Here is a 22875-nt window from a genome sequence, read left to right as displayed (position 1 = left end):
AAAAATCCCTTTTTCTGGACAACAGGTAGAGACTATATATATATATATATATATATATTTTTTTTTTTTTTTTGCAGTACACGGGCCTCTCACTGTTGTGGCCTCTCCCTTTGCGGAGCACAGGCTCCGGACGCACAGGCTCAGCGGCCATGGCTCACGGGCCCAGCCACTCCACAACATGTGGGATCTTGCCGGACCGGAGCATGAACCCGTGTCCCCTGCATCGACAGGTGGACCCTCAACCACTGCTCCACCGGGGAAGCCCCATATATATTTTTTAAGTGTAACTTGGTTCAAGATAATAAACCATATATGCACATTTACTTGTCCTCTTATTCAAAAAGAGAAGGAGACAAGTTGTTGAGGTTTGTTTGCTTATTTAAAATTGTTGTCTGATACATTCTTGCCCACATTATTCTAATGGTGGTAGCAGAATGCAAATTTTGCAACTAGGGATTTTAGTCTGTTCTGGTTGCTGTTCACACTGACCTCTGAAAGCTCAGAGGTCAGCGAATGAGTAAGCAATGCTTCTTTGTTCTACATACATTACTCCTCAAGGTGAAGAAGGGCTGTGACTGTGATCAAAGACTGTGATCATATGACACTGAGCTGACTTATTTTTTTTAAATAATGTGTGATGCAAGTGCTACCTTTTAAGCTGGCATATACAACTGTACAAATAAAACATGGATTTTGCTGTTTTGATATTCCAACTCTTATTTTGTGTATGTTCTCAATTGACTGCTCTTTCCTCCATACAGAAAAACAAAACACTCCAGGTAGCCTCTAAGAAAAACAAAACATATGAAACCTAGAGATTTAAAATTAGACTCTCTACAGATATAGATTAGAAAATCCAAGGGAACTTGTGAATAAATTAAAAAAGACAATATGGTAAGATGGGCATTTTTACAAAGCCGAATGATATGGTTACCTTAATTTAAAGTATTTTAAATAACTCATATTGTTTTTATTCCTTTGTTTAGGCTAGTAAGTCTCAACCAACAACTTTGAAGCCGATAATTCTGAAGGAAGTTGTTGAAGCTCACAAAGAAAAGATTAAGGAGGTGGTTGTATGTGAGAGCATGGCACTGAATGAGCACCTCAGACTCTATGACAAGTATGATTTTTTAATTACCAAAAAAGCTGAGCAAGATGCTGATGCTTTCCTTGCAGAAAATCATAATTATGAGAAAATAATACAAGAAATTCACAGGTACCAAAAACTCATAGAGGATATACAGTACACATCTAGAAAGGTAAATGACCCATTTTGTACAACTGTTCTTTGTACCTAGTGATCTTTTCCCAGTTTTATTAGGATGTATTTCTAGACCATACAGTGAAAGAATTAGACCATTTTCATTAACAGAAAACTGTTTGTTGGGCCTTTTTATGTGCCAGGCATTGTGGTAAGCCCTGGCTATGCAGAGGGAGACAAAACACATAGTTCTTATGTTCATAGAGCTGAAGGTGTACCCTATAAGGCTGACTTTTTTTTTTTGCGGTACACGGGCCTCTCGCTGTTGTGGCCTGTCCCGTTGCGGAGCACAGGCTCCGGACGCGCAGGCTTAGCGGCCATGGCTCACGGGCCTAGCCGCTCTGCGGCATGTGGGATCTTCCCGGACCGGGGCACGAACCCACATTCCCTGCATTGGCAGGCGGACTCTCAACCACTGCGCCACCAGGGAAGCCCTAAGCCTGACTTTTAAGTAATTTATTTTAACTTGGCCCCTCAAAAATATCAAGAACTATTTGTTTTTTTTTGCTTTGGTGTGTACAAATCCTTTGGAAAATATGGTAATTATACCAAAATGTGGTTACTTCTGTTTAGTAGGAGACTGGTAATTAAACATTTTCTTCATTTGTCCTTTTTTATATTTTCCCAAATTACCACCATGACCATGCATTACTTTTTTGTACAGAGAAAGTATAACATTTAAATCCCACTATCTATGTAGCAATAACTCAATTCTCCAAAGTTTTTGTATCAATTATTGTCCTGAAATAGAACTGGCTTCCAAGATACACTGTTCAAGGAGATTCACGCAGAAGATAGTGGTAAAATATAAAAGAGTATTTGCAAAACCCTGCCTGCATCATATTAAAATAAAAAACTCAGTTGTATTAGATCATACACACACAAATTAATATTATGGAAAAAAGCAAAATTGTGGGAATCATTTACATCATTTCATGTTTATTAAACTTTTAATACCTAACATTGCAGACTATTCGTTTAGGAATGTTTGAAATGCGCTGTGAGGAATTAATCAGAACTTTGGTGAAGCGAGCAGATATTATTTGTGGAAAACTTATAGCTAAAATGTTCAGAGACCATCAGGAAGTAAATACAAGGTATTTATTTAATATTATATTTTTATTTTGGCGGGTGGAGGAATTAAATAGAATCAACTGTCACTCAACTAAAGTAATGGATTAGAGCAGTGTCGTAAATGACAGAAAAGATAAAGCCAAACTTATTTCAACTTGGCTGTAAGTGTTATTTTGTGATTTTTAGTATTTTTTCACCATGAATGTGCCTTCCCAGTTGTCTGAATTAGGGTGGTGTTAAAATGTGTTTGCATTTTTTTGTATAAGTCAGGTGGACATTATCTAACTTCAGATTTTTAAGTTTGTGTAATCAATACACAAAGTGAGTTTTCACAGTGGATATACACAGTAGTTGTCAAGGATCTCAAATCTGGAACATCATTTTACTGTAATTACCCTTCAAGGCCATGGTAACACATTACCTTAACTACAAACTCATTTGTTGTCCGATCTGGAGATTTTTAGGAAAACTGACTCATGTTAAGTAAACTTACAGAATGCTAATGTGTGAAGCAGAATACCTGTTTAAGACAAGAAGTGTAGTTAGTTTTCTAGCACTGGTGATAGTGTGGCTCCAGAAACCTCTTTTCTGCTATCAGTTACATGGAATAAAACCCCCAAATCATCAGAATTTTTTATAATTATAGTGTTAGGGAAAAAGCATTAAAAAGATATTTCTTTTAGCCTGTAAGAAGCCTGGAGGGAGCTTCATTTACCTACCATACGTCAGATACAGCACTAGAGACTTGGACTGAATATGAAAAAAATCCCTGAAGGAAGTTACATTGTAGAAGGAGAAATAGGCATCCAATTCAGTAAATTACAACAGGGTGCCATAAGTTCTGTCCTGAACCACAGAATAGAACAGTAGAGAAGGAAGTGATTAATTTCCTTTCAGGGTGAGGTTTGGAGGAGAGGGGGGAAATCAGGGAAGTCAGCAAAGAGGAGGTGATGTAGGAATTCATTTTGAAGGATGAGTAGGAGTCCGCCAGGTGAATGATGTGGGTGAAATAATTCCAGTTAGAGGAAATAATATGTAGAAGGGAGTGAGATAGGTATGAAAATGGCATGGTGTATTCCAAGAACAAGGAGTGGGTTGTGTTGCTCTCACGGATACTGTGAGCGGGGGAGGCTGAAGAGGGAGGCACCACGTGGAAAAGGGTTAGGACTCGGGAGGCTTATCTGAGAAACACCTTTTCCTCTAAAAGTACTGGAAGAATAGTGAAATGTCTTTTATTTACAGCATTTCATGCTGAGTGAAATATTTGCTTTAATTTCATAACTATTTCCCTGCCTCTTAGCTGCCCCCAGAGCTCATGCCAGTTCTACTTTTTCCCCTTTTCTCTTAACTATGCCTCTCACCAGACTCACTGGCTGTATAGAGGATATACCAGGACTGTTATAGGAACCACTAGATACAAATGCCCTCAACTCCTTGCCCTTACATGTCTCATCTCACCTCTCTACGAACCCCTCCCTATCTGCCTCCCCACATTCTCAGAGGTCAAGAGTCTGTCAGCCACTCACTGTTCTCGTCTCTACCTATGAGCTCAGCCCCCTTGCCTCCCATCCCTCTGGACCTGGCTCTACTAGTCGTCCCCTCTGTGTCTCGTTTTAAATCTCTCCTTCACTGTGGATTCTGCCTCTGAAATTTACAAACACGGTCAAAACCCTCTTCCGTCCTCCAACCCTCCACTTCAACCCAACATCATCACCATCCATTCCCTCTCCTTCACCTCACAGCCAATCTTCTTGAAGAAATTTCTGCAGATGTTATCTGAACTTCCTTAGCTCTCACTACTCTTTTTTAAAAATCCCATAGTAAGTTCATTGTTTATATTGCCCACAACCTAAATCCGTAGGAAGTATTTGCGTATTACCAGAAGTTTCTGAGCACACAGGCCCATTTTAACCATGCCTTCCAAGTAGACCAACTTTTTGTGCCATCTCAACTAAATCTCTGGTAGAGCCCTTAAAACTCTAGGTTGGAAATGATTGTTCATAGTCTTGCTCTCCATACTGGATTGTGAACTGCTTGAGAACCATTATTGCATCTTACACATTTGTGTACCTCCGTCACTTATTACTGTAGTTGGGAATGGAATAGATCATCATTAAATGTGTATTGAATGAATGAGTAAATGAGCACAAATTTGCTTTTAATTAATTAGATGTCATATAGGTAACGTAATCTGACTGTATTTTTCATGTAATAGAACATTAAAATAGTACACAGGAATATATTTAGGAATAAAATTTCATTATAGAAGATGGGTTTTGTCTGGTGTTTCAGATTATGTGAGGAATTTGAGAAGATATCTGAAAAGGCTCTTAGCACTCCTCCAAATACAGCAGAACTGATGGAAATGAAGGTATTGTTTATAAGCTCTGTGTAGTCGTGTGTGTAAGTAAGTTGTTTTTCTTTTTTCCCCAGCTTTTATAATTATTGACATAATAATACAATAACAAATCGCTCCAAAAGTTAAAACAGAGGCTTAAAATAGTAAGTTACACACACACACACCCCTCATGAGTGTGAAGTTTGGTGATTCAGGCTGGACACTCCTCCTAGATGGTTCTTCTGGACTCAATCATATCAGCTAGTTCTCAGCTGGGTTGACTAGTGTAATTAGCTTCAGAAGCTTGACTCTGCTTCGCTTGTCTCTCAAACTTCAACAGGCTCACCTGGGCATGTCTTCATGGTATGGTAGAGGCACAAAAGCAAGCCCAATTGTACAAATGCTTTTCAAGTTTCTGCTTGTGTCACATTAGCGAATAGCCTGTTGACCAAAATGGCCACAGAGCCAGTGAGAGGACACTACAAGGACAGACAGTGGGAGAGGTGAAGTATTGGAGTTATTAATGCAGTTGTCTACAAGAATCTTTTTGAGAGCACTATTAATAATTGTTACCATGCCAACAGGCATAAACCAGGACTGTCTTGGGCAACCTGAGATATGCAGTCATCCTTCATTTTTTTAATCAACAAATATTTAATCCTTAAGTAATATTTTATTTTGTTTTTGATAGGCTTTTATTATATATTAGACATTTCTGTGGTAGTTTGCTGAAAAGTGTTTTGAGCATAGGACTTATGGTACTAAAAATATTAGAGAAGTCTTGCATCATTTTTCTTGTTGCCTCTGCTTGAAGTCTACCTGATGGTAATAAAATAATATAAAACACCTGGTTAATCATCCAGTTATTTTGTTCCTTTTCCATTCTTACAACATTACACTTTTACAGGATCTTCTTTTTCCTTTTCTAGCAATCTGAAGATCCAAAATAGAACCCTTGTGTTCCTAGATTTTAAAATATTTAAGCAAACCCAGCAAAACATGTTAAATCATTCAAAACTTTGTATAGGTAGGAAATTACAAAAGGTGTTCAAATGATTACGTACGTTAAATTATTCACTTAAAGAAAAATTTGTGAAAATCACTAGAACCAAATTTTACATATCAGCCTCTAAAGGGTTCTATGTCCTTTAAAGTATTTGTACTTGGATTGGGGTTCTTAACATGTGAATTTATGTGTATGTGTGTGTATCAAATACAAACAAACCTATGATATCCTTTTTAGAATTTTTTATATTTTACATGAGTTATTATAGAACATCGAGTGATACTTTGATTATGGATGATTTGAAAGGTAGCTGGAGAGTTCCATAGCTGGAAATTCCTTTGAAAAAAATGAATACTGAGTATGAAGAGTGTTATTTATTTACCCTCTTAACCATCACTGGAAGTATTTAGGAATTTGGAGTTATTTAGTGTGAATTTCTATTGTTCATAGAAACATTTCACAGAATTAGCAAATAGGATTCATTACCTAATATTTAAAATATTTCTGTATCTTGAAAAAGTTTATTCTTGTAAGGGCATAAATATCTTCTCAGTTTATTCAATACAGACATTAGTCATTTTTTTATCAGTAAGAGGAAATAAAAATGCAGTTGTTTGACTACATAAAAAGCTGATTAACCAAATTACAAAAATGTATTTTCACTTAGATCACTGTTTGGATTTGCAACAGAAAAACATCCTAATTAGAATGACATATCAATGAAAGCTTTTAAGGCAATGTCCTTTTTATCTTTTTAATTACAAAAGTGAAAATTTAAACAATATGGAACTGTACAAAGTAAAAGTTCCTCTTTTTCCATAATTCCTTTTTTTGGGGTAATGGTTCTTTCCAAACTTATGTGTATATATGGCACTAGGGAGAGTGATGAAAAGGGAGAGCCAGAGAGAGGTGGTTATTAGAGATTTAAAAGAACTTTAAAAGCATTAAGAAAAGAAGCATTTACTTCATAGACAGGGAGGTGTGGGGTATAACAGGGAAGGTAAACACAGATAGGTACAAGTAATTGGCAGTTTTCTCATTTTTCAGTGGGGTAGCAGGTTTCTTTCAGAATTTATATTATTAAGATATATGCATAAATTAGTATGTTTCAAAAGAGGTTTGAGAGAGCTACATGTATATATGTCCATACACATGGGCACCTCCATGTGCATGTGTACACACACACATACACACACACCTATATATTCACCCACTCACACACACACAGAGCTTTGTCTTTGCAAAAACAGAATCATTACTCCTGCAAATTATTTTATTCACTTAACAGTATACCTTCTCTGTACTTCTACTAAGTAAATAGGGCTCTTACTTTCTTCCAAAATCAATAGCCAATTACTTCAGTACAGTTTATTAAATGATCTGTCATTTCACTCCTGATTTGAAATGCCTCTCTTTCAACACTAAATTTCCATTTGTACTTGGATCTATTTCTAAACTCTGTTCTGTTCCATTCTCTACTCCTGAGCCAGAACAGGAACGGTTTAAATTATTGCATCTATATAGTGTATTTTGCTATTTAGCTGGGCTAGTCTCGATCGTTTTCCTTTTTCATGATAATCTTTGCCTACTCTTGAGTACTTTCAGAGACTTTTAAAATTACATCAAATTTAGTTTTTTTTAAATGCCATTGCAATTTTGATTGAAATTGCATTGACTTTCTAGACTGGTGGGAGGAGAATTTACATCTTATAATATTATGTTTTACCGTGGGTTTCCATATTTATTTGGTACTTTTAAAATGTCCTTCAATAAAGTACTGTAGTCTTCCTCATAGATTTAGCACCTTCCTTGTTAAATTTCTCTGCAGTTATATTTTAGTTTTATAACTAAGGAAAGTGTTGCAGCACTGGTGTCTGTTGCAAGTTTGCAATTTTACATTTGTTTTGGTGGTTATTTGACTAACTGTCCCCTCCACTAAACTATAAGCTGTCTGAGGACAAAGCCCAGGTCTGTTTCTGTCACACTGTATTGCCAGCACCTGGCACAGTATCAGGCACATAATAGGTGCCCGAAATGCTCTTCTGAAAGAATAAATGATATCACTCAGCATCTGCTTCTTATATTCCAGAGAACCATAGCATCGTTTGGTTTTCCAGTGCTCTTTGTGTGTTGTTCAGTATTTCTGGTTTTCACCCTGCTCTGTCAGTAAAGGTTTTCAGGATGGATGAGAAGCAGACTGTGCTGCAGTCCCCTATTTGGAACCAAAAGTCTATACTTCTAACAAGTCTGTACATATTTATGCAGTGTATTTCTACAGGCTATTTTTTGACATGAGCTGTTCCTTAAAATGCCATCTGTAATTTTTGTTTTCCCTCAGGCTTATATTCAGAAAGTAGAGACAGTTGATATGATTGAACTGGGACGGAGATTGGTGGATTCTAAAAACTGCCTCGCCTTCCTCATTGAGTGTACCAACTTTTCTCCAGCAGACATCAGGCTAAATAATAATCTCTTCCAGTGGTATGGAAGAATGGATGAAATTTTTGACGAACACAGGAAGATCATTAAGGAGAAAACAGAACAATATCAAGAAGGTCTTAAGGTGGGAATCATGGATATTTTAAATTATTTTCACTTTCTGGAAATATTTAACTTCTTACATAGCAATGTCAGCTCCTCTATTTCACAGATAGTATATCTTAGCCCTCTCCTCTCATAAGTCTTAGTAGAGGATAGGACACATAATGGATGGATGTGCCATCATTTCTTCATTTTTCAAGGGAGAAAACATTTGAATATATTGCCCACAAATGAGCATTAATAAGAATAGTATTTATCTTATACGGTTTATAGTACTGTCTTGAGTTTATTTTTTATTAAGGTCAAAGCTCCCTTGGTGAGGTGAGCCTTCACACCTCATAATCACCAACTTGCCTAAGTACCGTGCCCAGAACCACCACTGTAACGTTCCGTGACTTGAACCTTTGGTGTGTGTGTCCTACGTATAAGATGGTGTGTGATCCCCCCCATCTACCTGTCCAGGCTCACCTCCTACCTCTCCCCACTTCTTGCTCTTGACTCTTCAGTAACCCTGAGCAACTTCTGGTCCCCGCTCTCCTACACCTCTCATCTCTTACCTGCTCTCTCCATTCTCTCTGGAGTGACCTGCCGCCCCGCCTGTCTATCTAGCAAAGTCAGCTGACTTTCTGAGAAGCCCTTTCAGTCAGACCTCAGTACTGCTTCTCCTCTGCTCCCATGACACTTTTAACACACCTGCACCGGGCTAATTATCTGATCATTATGTTATTATTTCCATCTCCCCATTAGTTGGTCAGCTCCTTGATGACAGGGCTGTCTCATTTTCAGCATATGTTGTTTGCAGAATAAATTATAGACTTAAAACAAAACAAAAAAAACCCTTCATTTTAAACTATAAGTCTATATTTAAGTCTATATTTCTGTTTTATGTTTAGGCCATTTCAGAAATTTTTAGAACCTGTAGAAAGCATCGTGAGTATATGATGCTTATGCTACAATATAATAGACCCTTAGGAAGTCACTAGGTGGCCCAGAATTAGCTATACTTCGTTGTAATGTATACCATTCTACAAACTACACATAATGTTAATGAATTTGTCCTCTCATTTTCCTTCCCCCACTGGGCCAGAGCAATAAATTGGCCAGAAAACCAAAGAGGACAGAAATCAACCTAGATAATCTATAAAATCTATTTTTGAATAACCTGGATTTGACTTCCGAATATTTTATTCAGAGCTGTTTTTTCAAGAGCCATTTAATGTGGAATGCCTTACCAATGACAATTTCGTAAGAAGCCTTTCTCATTAAAAAAAAAAAACCACACACCTGTTTTATACTGGCAGGGTTTCGTTTTTCGGCTTTTAAATCTGGATTTATTTCTTTTATTTCCTGTGAAGAGAGCCCATGGGACAAGAAAAATAACTTTGGAATCCTTTGTTTTAGCATTGCTGATTGAAGAGATACCTGAATATCAGAACGCAATTAAAGAAATTCAGTTTTTTCCAGTTGTTTGTAAAAATGCTACCTTTACAGGCCTTAAAAAAAAATTGGAGTTCACTGTTAGCCTCATACTTGATTATTGTGAGATTTTTTCAAGTGATCGTATTTCATTAGCATACTAAAGAAATACCATTGTTTAGCACATTCTTATTCATTTTATTAGAACTTCCTACCTTGATAATACAAGGGTAAACTTTCTCTAATTTGTGAATTATAGGAATCTTAATCCATTAATCTTAAATCCCAACTCTTAAAAATTCTGTATATTTTGAATCCCAGTCATCTTCAAGATCATCCCTTTCTTCATATTTTGCCAGTGACAGAATATAATAATAATAATTCTGACAATCCTTACAAATTCTAAAATTTTCTCTTGATGCCTAGGGGTTTTTACTCTTAAAAATAGTAACGAAAATAATTGTTTTTATCAGTTACGGTGTGAACGGTTTGTGGAGGAATTGCAGAGTTATGCTAAACAGTCAGAAGAATTCTACTCATTTGGAGATCTTCAAGATATACAGCGGTACCTGAAAAAGGCTCAGACACTGAATGGAAAGTTGGATTTAGCAGCAGACAAGGTATAATTTTAAAATTCTTAATAGGATGAATTAGTTCAACAGAATGAGCATTTGAATTTGTATTGGGTATTCACCTTTAAGAAATGGATTCAAATAAAAGAGTTAAACTACATTTAATTAGAGATGAATATGAATGGCACCAATAGATTTTATAGACATGCTTCAAGGAGGGAGCAGCATTGCTGTTTTCTATTGGTAGTAATAACATTTCAGTGGCCTTCATCTTTTAAAGATAGAGTTATATCTGCACCTGCTTTTTAATCTTGATCATTTACGTTATGTGACAATACCTGGTTACTGTTTAGATTTCCCACCTCCATGGAAGCCAGCTTAGATTTGGTGGCTGTGTTTTTAAATTAGGTCCATTATTTTCTCCCATCAAGCTACTTTGTTCCCAGTACCGCTATTTCAGAAATCAGTGGTCTCATTAGAAGCAGCTGGGTGGGAAAAAGCCATACTCTTTGCCATGTTAGAAGTTTGAAATTTTTAATTGCGTTTTTTATAAAAAGGGGAAATATGAAAACAGACCATATTATGATGCTCTACCACTTTTTATATATTGTAAGATTTTAATATCTTTGTTCAGGTAATTAAATAGTTTATAATAATCTCAGATATGTAAATGTATGTTGAGACAAGAGAAATTGTAGATTTTTTAAACCTGATGCCACTGAAATTTTAAGTAATCTACATAATTTACATATCTATCTCACTCTTTTCAATTCTATAGATTTCTCATCTACATCTCCCATATCCTCACAACTTCACTACTAATCTAAGAGGAAATTAATGCTTTCCTTGTGTCTCTTATCCTACTTACCTTCAAGACCCAGCCCTGGTTGTAGCTTCTCTAGCATCTGTGATTGCGCTACTTCAGCAGGCTCTCTTGTCTCTGAGTGATAGCATTTTTAAAAGTACACCATTCATTTTATATTAAATGGCTACTGCTCTAACACATCTCTTCTGTTGCCTTATATTATTAAATAATTGGTATCTAACTCCTCATCTGGATTACTGACTCTTGGAATTGGTACTTTGCAATATACTTTTTTCTATTTTCCACAGTATCTAACACAATGCTGTGTTTATTAAAAGTAATTAAGTTCTTGGGACTTACTTGGTGACACAGTGGTTAAGAATCCGCCTGCCAGTGCAGGGGACAGGGGTTCGAGCCCTGGTCTGGAAAGATCCCACATACCACGGAGCAGCTAAGCCTGTGGGCCACAATTACTGAGCCTGCGCTCTAGAACCTGTGGGCCACAGCTACTGAGCTGCGTGCCACAACTACTGAAACCCGTGCACCTAGAGCCCGTGCTCTGCAACAAACAGAAGCCACTGCAATGAGAAGCCCACGCACCACAACTAAGAGTAGCCCCCGCTCGCCACAACTAGAGAAAGCCCGCGCGCAGCAACAAAGACCCAATGCAGCCAAAAATAAATAAATAAATTTTTTAAAAAGTAATTAAGTTCTTGTGAGTTAATAAATGAAGCTAGGGCTTCCCTGGTGGCGCAGTGGTTGAGAGTCCGCCTGCCGATGCAGGGGACACGGGTTCGTGCCCCGGTCCGGGAAGATCCCATGCCGCGGAGCGGCTGGGCCCATGAGCCATGGCCTCTGAGCCTTGCGTCCGGAGCCTGTGCTCCTCAACGGGAGAGGCCACAACAGTGAGAGGCCCACGTACTGCAAAAAAAAAATAAATAAATAAAATAAAATAAAATAAATGAAGCTATATCCTCAGTATATCTGGATGGGCAGAGACTTTTTATATATATAAATTTACTATTTTAACTAACTTAACCAGTCATTTTTCTCTGGAAACTGTAATAAAAAAGAAATAGGAACAACAAAAATAAACAAAATAAAGCAAATAGGAAAAAAGATCACTGCTCAGTTTTTCTAGTTATGGCCTAATTTAACTTTAGGGATTAATGAGAGGTTTTTTTGGTCACATTTGATATAAATATTTTTTAAAACTTTATTTTGAATATCATTCACTTTCAGAATAACATACTTAATACTTGTCCTTCCAGATCGAGCAGCTTAATGCTGAGGAGGAGGCGTTTGGTTGGCTACCATCAATATATCCTCAACGTAAAAAAATCCAAGATGGTTTGAACCCTTATCTTCGTCTCTATGAAACTGTTGTAGAATTTAGCACCAAACACAGGGCATGGACAGAAGGACCGTATCACAAGGTGAATCCAGACCAAATAGAAACAGAAGTTGGAAATTACTGGAGAGGACTGTATAAGCTGGAGAAAACCTTCCATGATTCTCCAAATGCATTGGCAATGACAAAAAAAGTAAGAGCAAAGGTGGAAGATTTCAAGCAGCACATTCCTCTCATTCAAGTGATTTGTAATCCTGGTTTGCGCCCCAGGCACTGGGAGGCCATGTCCAGCATCGTTGGTTACCCCCTGGAGCCAGCAGATGATTCCACTGTCTTCTCTTTTTTAGATATGAATCTGGAACCATACTTAGATAGGTTTGAAGGTATTAGTGAAGCAGCTAGCAAAGAATATTCTCTCGAAAAGGCCATGGAGAAGATGATTAATGAATGGGATGCAGTGGAATTTGTCATTCTTCCTTATAGAGAAAGTGGGACATTTATTTTGTCATCAGTTGATGAAATTCAGATGTTGTTGGATGACCATATTATTAAGACACAAACTATGCGAGGGTCTCCTTTCATTAAACCCTATGAGAAACAAATGAGGTAAAGTGTTATTTATATGACAGTGTTTATACTATGTTACCAAAATTATCACTCATATGTCATATCCAGTTCTTAAAAATTGATTCTGTACTTTATGCTTAATATGTTAAATAGTGTATTGTAAGCAATGATAACCTTTATTGCTTTTGGAAGAGTCCTGATCCTTTTGCTGTCATGTATATTCATAACAAAGGTAGTAGACAGTCAGCTTCCAGATATTCATTTTTATTGCCCACAATCTGATCTTATACATTTGACTCTCAAAAATAGTCTCATGCCTATGAACACAGTTTATAGAACATATAAACTGTAAAACTGAAGATGATAATGTAGTTTTCCAAATATACTAATTAGTTTGTTGTCGATGATTCCTCAAAGCCTATTGTAATTTCCACTCATATGCATAAAGGATGGCTAGATAAGTGCAAAAGCATGAAACTATGATTCTCGTCTGGAATTTTGAGCGTCTGACGCAGCCAACTAAATCTGACCTTTATCCTGTCAGTTTTTTTTTTGCGGTACGCGGGCCTCTCACTGTTGTGGCCTCTCCCGTTGCGGAGCACAGGCTCCGGACGCGCAGGCTCAGCGGCCATGGCTCACGGGCCCAGCCGCTCCATGGCACGTGGGATCCTCCCGGACCGGGGCACGAACCCGTGTCCCCTGCATTGGCAGGTGGACTCTCAACCACTGCGCCACCAGGGAAGCCCATCCTGTCAGTTTTTAAATTTTTTGTGATTTGTTTTAAGCAGCTTATATTTTATCTTAAAAAAAGAGTAAATCCAAGTCAGACTACCAACTTCAGTGTGAATTTGCATGGTGAGGGAAAGCTACCTGCTTGGTGATATCAGCCTCTGGTTATTGATATATTATCCTAAACCTGAGCTTGCTCAGCTGTTGGTGTTGGCTCAGTGTTTGATTGCTGTGCCTCCTGCCCAGCTTGCTCCAATGTGCTCATCAAGAGTAATTTTTGAACTTCTCTGAAAGTGGTATATCTAGATTCTATTTTTAAGGACTGTTCATGAGATCATTAGCTAGTGAGAAATTTTTTGCATTAGTCAGGGGTTAGATGGAGAAAGAGGGAAGAGTACCAGAAGGAAGTAGAGGCGTTCATTTCTCTGTGTGAAAGACACATTTATTGATGAACATTGAAAGGAAGGTATTTTAGAAAGACATTTAAAAATGCCTGGCGACTTTTTGAACTCCTGTATACATTTCTTGGTTTTAACAATCTAAAATTATAAATGACGAGTAATGTATGAATCTACACATAAAGCCATCCCATCTCTAAGTTTTGTTGCCATTAACCAATCATTCTTCTTTATGGCTATGTTATCTCTTATAGTGTAGTGGTTACAGCGGTCTGGGTTCAAATCTGGCTCTATTGTTTATTAGCTGAGTGAGCTTGAACCTGGTACTTACCTCTATGTACCTTAGTCTCCCTATTGGTAAAAAGATACAACACTCTGGACTCTGCCTCCTTGGGTTGTTGTGAGGATAGAGCAAATACATGCAAAGACCATAGAACTGTGCTTGTAAAATTGTCAGTTTATGCTGTAATTATAATATTTATTCTTGAGGAAGTTAAGTTGTTTTTGTTCTCCATATTTAGAAATAAACTGATAACTCATTGTAAATTCAAAAATGCTTCCTTCTCACGAATGCCACACTAGTGTATTTAAGATTATGTAGATTTTTCTTTAAATGCCAGTTATATCTTATGAATTGAAATATTTTATTCTGGAAATAAAGCCTTTATGGCCCCAAAGTTTTTAAAAACTGAAAAAATAAGAATGTTAAAGGAAATAAATCTTGGATGCAATTACCTTTCCTAAGAAGCTCCGAGTGCCCTTGATTGAGAATACCATTAGTATCTCTAAAATCTCATTTCTCAGTTTGTACCCTTTGTCCATAGAATCGGATTGCAGAAAGGTTTACTGATATACAGAAACCAACCCATTTGTAGATAGGTACATCTAACATGTATATATCTGTATTAGCATAAACGTTGATGCTATTATTTAGAGACAGATTTTGTAGAACAAAGCTAGTAGGTAGAAGAATGGAAATTGGAATAACACCATTGCATATAAGATTGACAGCCTAGTCATGGTTTTGAGTTTTATCATCGGAAACATTGCTTGGTTTGCTGTTGATAAGAGCCACTGTGTTTTGCTTCTCAGGCAATGGGAGGGCAAACTCCTGCTGCTTCAGGAGGTTCTGGATGAATGGCTCAAGGTCCAAGCCACGTGGCTGTATTTAGAGCCCATTTTTAGTTCTCCGGACATTATGTCTCAAATGCCTGAGGAAGGCAGACGATTTACAACCGTGGATAAAATATGGAGAGATATAATGAAAAGCGTAGTACAGGTAGGTAAAAATCTCTGAGAATGTGATTGTTTTGTTGAAGTGACATGATTTTTGTGTTCAAAACAATCTAAATAAGCCATTGTCTTTTTCCCACGTAGGCTTCTTTTCAGATATTATTTTAGAATCCCAGGAGCAAGAAACATCAAAAGGAAAATAGGTATTTTGTCCTGATTACTTATTAAGGTCAAAATTGAATTTGCATTACTTAATGATAGTCGTTCTAGCAGTGGTTCTTACTGGACGCTCTGGTAGGAAGACGGTGTGCTCAGCACGCACTGTCCTGTCTGTTCTCTGGCCCCCATGTTACTGGCTGCACCACCACTGAAATGTGCCATGGTGGGAAAAGGTCAGCATGCCAACTGCTCAATCAACAAGTTTCTCTGTAGGGACAAAAAAAAAAAAAGAAGAGCTGCTGCAAAGGTAAATATACTTAAAGAGCCCAATAAATACAAACAAAATGCAATCTACCAATCAGTCACCACACAAGTACAGTGGAGAACTTAGAATTTAAGTTAAGGAGGGAATTTAATAAAAACCAGTAACACCAAAAAAGGTATGGTTTTCGTTCAGCTCAAAAGACATTTATTTATTTACTGCCTGCAAAGCGTGGTTTGTGTGTTAGTGGAAGTTAAGATTAAAATACAAGAAATATTAGCTATTAAATTATATCATTAAATGAATGTAAACTTCTCTACTGGTGTTTTGATCAAATACAATATTGTAAGATAGGAAGAGTATTATCTTGAAGTTTTTCTACCCTAAAATGGAAATATGCATATTTTTATTATTTAAACTTTGAAAATTGTGACTCTAATCCTAAATACTGATGATACTGTATCAATGTCAACTATATGATTTTATAGGAAAATATTCCATAAGATGGACATGGGTCTGTTTATTTAATAAGTTTACTTCATTTTATGTAATAATACTTGAAACAAAGCTTCTGTATAAACCAAACTTTTTTGAATTAATCACACTGGAATTCCATATTTAAAGGGCCTACTGGTGAGTCACTTTGTAACACATTTCTAATTAATTTGTTTTATAAATTTAGCCTTTCTTATATTGTTTCCTTACAACAGGGCAAAACCCTTAAAACATGTATACATTTTTGTTTGGAAGCGGTTGAAGTAGAATTTTTTTGTTGCCCAAAAAAGAAAAAAAGTAGATGCTTGTATTCTCCTATTCAATATAATTTTAGAAGTTAAAAAAATTCTTTTTTTGACATTCGATCAAAATACTCTTCAAAATTCATATTGCTAGGGAAATTTTATAGATAGTTCAATGCCTGCGAAAGGGGAAGCTATGCTGAGTCTAGTAAATAAAGGAGAAAGATTTTCAATTCTATAAAACCACATTAAAAACATATTAACAGAAAAGCATTACTTCCTCTCCTTCCCAAATAAGCAGTTTTCTTTGGATGACACTTCATTTACTTTTGCTATAAGACTTGATTATCTTCTTCAATTGGCTTTACATTTTTTTTTTCTCGATATGTTAGTATTCAGGACAGCTTTTGTCCATATTCTCCGGAGCTTTGAAAGGAAACATAAATCCATATTCTCTCAGGAAGGCTAATGAGGATGATCTGTATAGTAGAAGCCACTGGATTAAATGCTAGGTACAAAAAGCCATCACTTTCAGTCTTATGGGTTTCTAATAAATGTTCTTTTAGAACTATGCCAAGAGAAAAGGCTCAGAGGTTAAAAACAGAATGTAAATGATGCTGTTAATATAAATGGCTTGAATTGAGGTTATCTTGGTTCCTTAAGGTATAGGCATGAAATAGTTGTACGTTTTGGTACCTGTTCCTAACTACACTTGGCCAAAGGCTGTTTCTCACTGGGGAAAGCTCCCTTAGTGACATTTCAGTGTAATTCCAGAATTTTCCAGTCACTTTTGGTTATTAAGATAGTTTTGCCTATGAAGACTGAGCTGTACCTGTTTGAAAACCTCAATCTCTTGTTCTACTTAGAACTCTTCTCCTACCCGTAGTCAGGTAACCCTGAGGCTCTGGTGGGGTGGGGACTGCGCTCTCCCACACTGCTTCTCTCTTTCCTGGTCTTATCACTTGGTATTGGGACAGGAAGAAGGTAGGGAGGAGGTGAAGAGAAAAAGGGAAGGAGGGGGAGAAAGTAGAAAGAGGAAGAGAGAGAGAAAAAGAGGGAGAGGGAGAGAAAATGTACTGATGTAACCGATCCAGCCAAATTGGCTATTCTTTTCTTTGGTGGTCATAAGGTGGATGGCCTCCTGTTTCTGGTACCTGCACTGTGCCTTTACAGTTGATCATCACAACTAGTCTAGCTTTTTGACAAGTTGCGGAGAGGTGAAGTCCACAGATTAACTCAGTGTGGACAGGTGAAGACCCCGACAAGCTCTAGCTGCTGAGGGATGCTATCTTGAGCATCTCCCCTAGGTTTGGTCATCCTCTGCCAGACTTGACTCCATCTTCCAACTGATCTACCAATGATGGCTTTTGCCACATTCCTCTCATATGCATGTCTTTGGCCCCATATTCTAGTAGTATTTCACAGATCTGTAGCCCTTAATTTCACCTGGGGTCTGCAGCACCTGGGATCCATCTTCTGTACTTCTTGGTAACCTTGAGCACATGGTCCTTGCCCTTCCTTCACCTGGTTGTCCCACCATACCACCTTCTCCCAGAGTTCTTCTCCTGTTCTGATAGCACTGGCACAGGTCAGCATGCTGGTGATGGAACAGACTTCCAGTTGGAGAAGAAGACGTTAGCCTCCTCTCTTTACATGCACTTGAAAACCTTTCTAGGGACTCTCTTGGGCCCCCTCCCTAATACAGGACCAGTGAATTGCCCATCATTTGGGGTTGAAGGAAGTGGATAATCTTTTGCGTGTACCCAAACTTGACTTTTGATCCACATGAGTCTTTTGTATTTCGTACAAGGCAGGAAAAGGCACTCTTGAATTTCTCCCCAAACCTTTTCCTTTTGTAGTCTAACCGCATCTCAGTAAATATGAACACTATTCCCCCTGTTTTTCAGGCCACAAGTATAGAGTCATTATTTTTCTCTTTCCTTTTACTATAGTAAATATGATCACTTGGCACCAAGCATCTCACCTCTTTCTAGTGAGCTGGAAAGCTAAAATTGTGTCTCCCAGACTCCTTAGCATCTAAGTTTCTGGAAGTGAATTCGATTTTGATGGTTAGGTGCGCTCATTTGGGATTTGGAAGGCATACAGTGGCCATCTTCTTGCCGTTTTAGCTAGTTCTGCTGTCAAGTAAGATCACCTTTTTTTTTTTCTTTTCCGACAGACTTCAGTGTTTGGTCACCAGTTTTATGGGTATTTACAGCCGATGATGATAGTGGCTTCATGATCCTGCTCTCTGATCCTAGAATCACAGTCACCGTGGTGTGTTCTTGAATGCAGTTAGTTCTAGTGGTGGCGTCCTTTTGTCCTTACTGAGGCAGAAGTGGCAACACTCCTGGAAGATCAGTTCCACAGGTTCTAGGAGTCTTTCCTGGAAACCCAGCCTGGAGTGTGCTCCCTTAGACCTTCTAATGATTTTGTAATAACTTAATTCCCAATATTAAATTCCCTTTTGCTTAATTACCTAGAAGGATTCTGCACTGAACTCTGAATAAAGATATCAAACCCTCCAAGTTGGCATCTAGGATCTTGGTCTATATGACCAAGTTGGATCTTAGGGTAGTTAAAATCTAGTTACCATCTGAAAATGGAACACTGGTGGTACCTGGCATGCACTCCAAAATTTACTTACTTAAATTATTCTCTTGGCTTCCTGGAATGAAGAGTCTGTTTTACAGGCAGTGCTTTGGTGGACCAACTCACTGCTGTGGTAGGTCAATAGAGTACAAATCTGAAATACAAGGGGTGTGAGATGGGCTGAATTTTTTCTAAAACACTGGACAAATGAAAGAAATGGCATAATTCAGGGCTTAAATTCTTTGCTCAAGACATGGTCAGAGGATTAGGGTGCTTCTGTGGTTGCCCTCGAGAACCTCTTAATTCTCATAGCTACAAATTTGACATAGCCAAAAATTATAGAGTCTGATCCAGCAGGTTGCCAAATTACAATGTAATTTAATTCACAGCCTTGCCAGATCTGTTCTGTGAAAGATAATTTACTTACTGGGAAAGAGTGGGATGGTGAGAACTGAGAATGGGGACAATTGGGTGGAGTTGATTGACTTTGGGTACGCTGACCCTCACACTGAGAGCCTCCCTTGCCGGAATCCTAAGGAGTAAAGGAGGTATTATATTGCAATAGTGCTTGCCTAGGGAGAACCTAAGTTAGATACGGGCAAATGTATTGATGTGAGTGCGCTTACCAGAGATCCTGGTTTCCACGAGCTAGTCAGGGAGATGTGAATGATTTCTGTTTTACTCGCTTTTTTGACCAAAACCTGGCTTCCGTGATGGCCCACCTAAATGAAGTTGAAATGCCAAAAATCCTTGATATGATTTGAAGAAATTAAAGACTGGCTTATAGATTTCTGCAAAATATTTCTTGTGTATCATCCAGAAGCAGAAATTACAACCTCCCCCGCCCCCTACTTAGGGGATTGACTTAAAGGGTAGTAGGAAGGGAATCCTACAACTTCAATAAACATTAGGGGTTTTTTAGACCTTGACTATACAAATGGCCAGCAGTGTGGCTCTACATTGATCAAAGTCAGTAGCAAACAGTTTGGCTGTATGATCAAGGACTTAGAAGAAACAAGATTGAAAGACTGGCAACAAGGAGGTCTGAGGAAGAGGTATAAGGGATCACAGAATAGACTAGAATATGAGTATATCTGTGCTCCATGTAAGTGTTTAATAAAATGCAGCACTGCAAAAGGAGGCACTTGATAATATTAGTTGACCCAGTTGATCTATTTTGTGAATGTCAGTCAGTATATGCCATTGTATGCACAGTGAGTGTGAATAGAATAATCGCATGATATGTTGTCCAGACTGCAGAATTTCTGATAGTTAAAGCAATTAATACGTAAGCTAGGAGAGCAAACATAGACCAGAACTCTCCTCATCAAACTGCGTTATATGGTCACTCAAGCTACAAAGAAGTCATGATGGCAGAGGAAGGACTTGTCATTATCGGGTCCCTTACCCAACACTGCTGAGTGTCCAAGCTGCCAACAGCAGAAACTAACAACATGCTCCTGAAACAGGGTCACACCTGAAGGGACCAGGCAGCCATTTAGAAGGAATTAAATACATTGGACCTCTTTCAACTTAGAAGGGATCAGTGATTTTTCTGCACCAGAGGGATTTTCTTTCTTATTCCAAGTTTCTGTCAACACTGTCATTCACTGACTTACAGAATGACTTATTGTCACAGTTTCCACACAACATTGCTTCTGCTAAGGAACCCACACTACAAGGGCAATGAGGCAATTGACTGATACTCATAAGATTTACAGGTCCTGTGTGAGCATTGACCTCGTAAAAAGTGGAATGTCTCATGTTGAAGACTCAGTTGCTATTCCAGCAGGAAGAAAAGTGTGAGTTTGGGGTGCAGTTCTAGAGGATACATAGCATAAGTTCTCAACCAGCTCCAAATACAGAGTTTCTCCCATAGGCAGAGTACATGGGTCTGGAAATTAAGAAGTGAAAATGATAGTGACACTTTATACCAATTCACCCAATAAACTCACAATTTTGCTTCCCTGCTTTTGTTCTTGCTAGTTGAAATATCTTAGTATCCAAGGGAGAAATGCTTCTGATGGGACATGGCAATGGTTTCCTTGAACAGGAAGTTCTTGATTTTCTCCCTCTACCCTTTTACCTCTCTGTCCCTATAACTTTTACCTGACTCTCTCTATTCCAGCCACATTAGCTTCCTTTTTTTTTTCTTCTTCTTCTTTTTCAATCACACATGCCAAGCACCCTTTGCTGTAGAACCTTTGCTCTGACTGGACCCTGTTCCTGAAATGCTGTACCTCCAAATATCTGCAGAACTAATGAGTACCTTTGCTTCTTTGAAGTCTTTTCTCAAATATTACCTTTATAAAGAGGCTCACATTGAGCATCGTATTTAAATTGAAACCTGCCTTTGCCTTTCCGGGCAATCCTGATCCCCCTTTCCGTGTTGGCAGCATCTATTACCTTTTAACTTAGTGTATGATTTTTGAATTGTTATGTTTGTTATCTATCGTCTGTCTCCTCATGGAGGCTGGGATGTTTGTCTGTTTTGTTCATGTTGTGGCCCAAGCACTGAGAACAGTGTCTGACATCTATCAAGTCCTCCGTAAATATTTGTTGAGTGAGTGGGTAAATAGTTAAATTGAGATTGATCCTTGAATTATTGCTAGTTCTAAGAATTCTGAAAAACCTTCCCTGAAAAGTCAGTGTTAGAAACCTGGGTCCTAAGAGCTGGATTAATCCTAGAAACATCCTGCATCTTGAAAGAATTTCTATTTTTGGTGAGGTCAAAGGATCTGAAAGTTGTAAGGGAGCATAAAGGTCTACTCAGTGAATGCACATTTCCTTTCTTAGTACTTAAAAGGTTTAAAGAGGATCTTATTAGTTTTCTGTTGTCCAGGGTTTTCTGATTTGGAAGTTTATGCTTCTGGAAGTTTATAGAACTGGCTTGAGCTTAATTCCATTAAGTGTACTTTCTGTGAAGCTTCCTGGCAGCAGTAATTAGAATGCTCTCTCTGTGTACCCCAATTAAAGTTTCAGGCCCTGATATCACAGGCAATTGGTTTAGAAATGTAAATCAACCAGTAGCTTGTCATTTAAGCTGATGAGATTGGTGATACTTGTGAAGCAAAAGAAGACACGTAAAATTTGTAAAATTATTTCTTTAATACCAAAAAGTAATAGCAGTTAATAATTCCTTTTCCTCCCCCAAAGGTGAAAAGTAATTAAAGCGTCAAAGGAGTCATACTTAGTTTCAAATTTCTGGTAGCTTCCTGTTATAACATCTTATTGTTCTGTCTTGAGAACCTTAGCTAATAAGTTGGTACAATGGGGGGGTCGTAAGTTCCTTGAGTGCCTTTGTGTGTCTGCAGGCTTAACTCATCCTCATTCACTCAAGCATTCAACGAATATTTATGGGATGCCTACTCTGTACTAGAATTTTGTGGCAATGCTTAAAGGAACTTAAAGCCAGTTTTAATTTACTATGATGAATATCTTACCAGAAGGATGGCAGTTTATAAAATGTTTATTTTGACTCCATTAAACCAATGGAGTGATGTAAGTGACTTACTCCATGAATTCCCCCAGAGTAGTGTCTCTCTGTCTGTATCTCATCAAGAGACAGTTATAGAAGGCGAAATGGAAAGGGTAGTTTCAAGCATATGTGTGTTCTAGGCACCATATTAGGTGCTTCCAATATTTTGTCTGATTTGGTCTTCATAACAACTTTGAAAGAGAGCTCTTATCTCCATTTTAGAGATAAGAAAATAGAGAGTCAGGTTAATTAAGTGATTAGGAACCAGGTCTGTTGTTCTCTTCATCTGATGTAGTCTCTGTTCTGTTTACCTTCTCATGAGAAGAGAGTGTTTAGTTTCCAGTCCAGAGATGATT

General features: G+C 37.9%; 1 protein-coding gene across 1 annotated transcript in view; it reads left to right on the top strand.

Annotated features, from left to right (window-relative positions):
- Positions 1 to 22875, top strand: part of DNAH7 (dynein axonemal heavy chain 7) — a 248183-nt gene that overhangs the window by 56694 nt on the left and 168614 nt on the right. Inside the window, exons 13-19 of the mRNA XM_065880632.1 lie at positions 987 to 1259; positions 2231 to 2358; positions 4628 to 4706; positions 8018 to 8242; positions 10110 to 10256; positions 12285 to 12970; positions 15151 to 15337. Coding sequence (XP_065736704.1) covers positions 987 to 1259; positions 2231 to 2358; positions 4628 to 4706; positions 8018 to 8242; positions 10110 to 10256; positions 12285 to 12970; positions 15151 to 15337 — 1725 coding nt within the window. The remainder of the gene's footprint in view (positions 1 to 986; positions 1260 to 2230; positions 2359 to 4627; positions 4707 to 8017; positions 8243 to 10109; positions 10257 to 12284; positions 12971 to 15150; positions 15338 to 22875) is intronic.

Source organism: Phocoena phocoena, chromosome 7 (assembly GCF_963924675.1).
Source record: "Phocoena phocoena chromosome 7, mPhoPho1.1, whole genome shotgun sequence".
Lineage (NCBI taxonomy): Eukaryota > Metazoa > Chordata > Mammalia > Artiodactyla > Phocoenidae > Phocoena > Phocoena phocoena.
The sequence above is the reverse complement of the archived record's forward strand: the minus strand, read 5'-3'. Positions and strand labels throughout refer to the sequence as shown.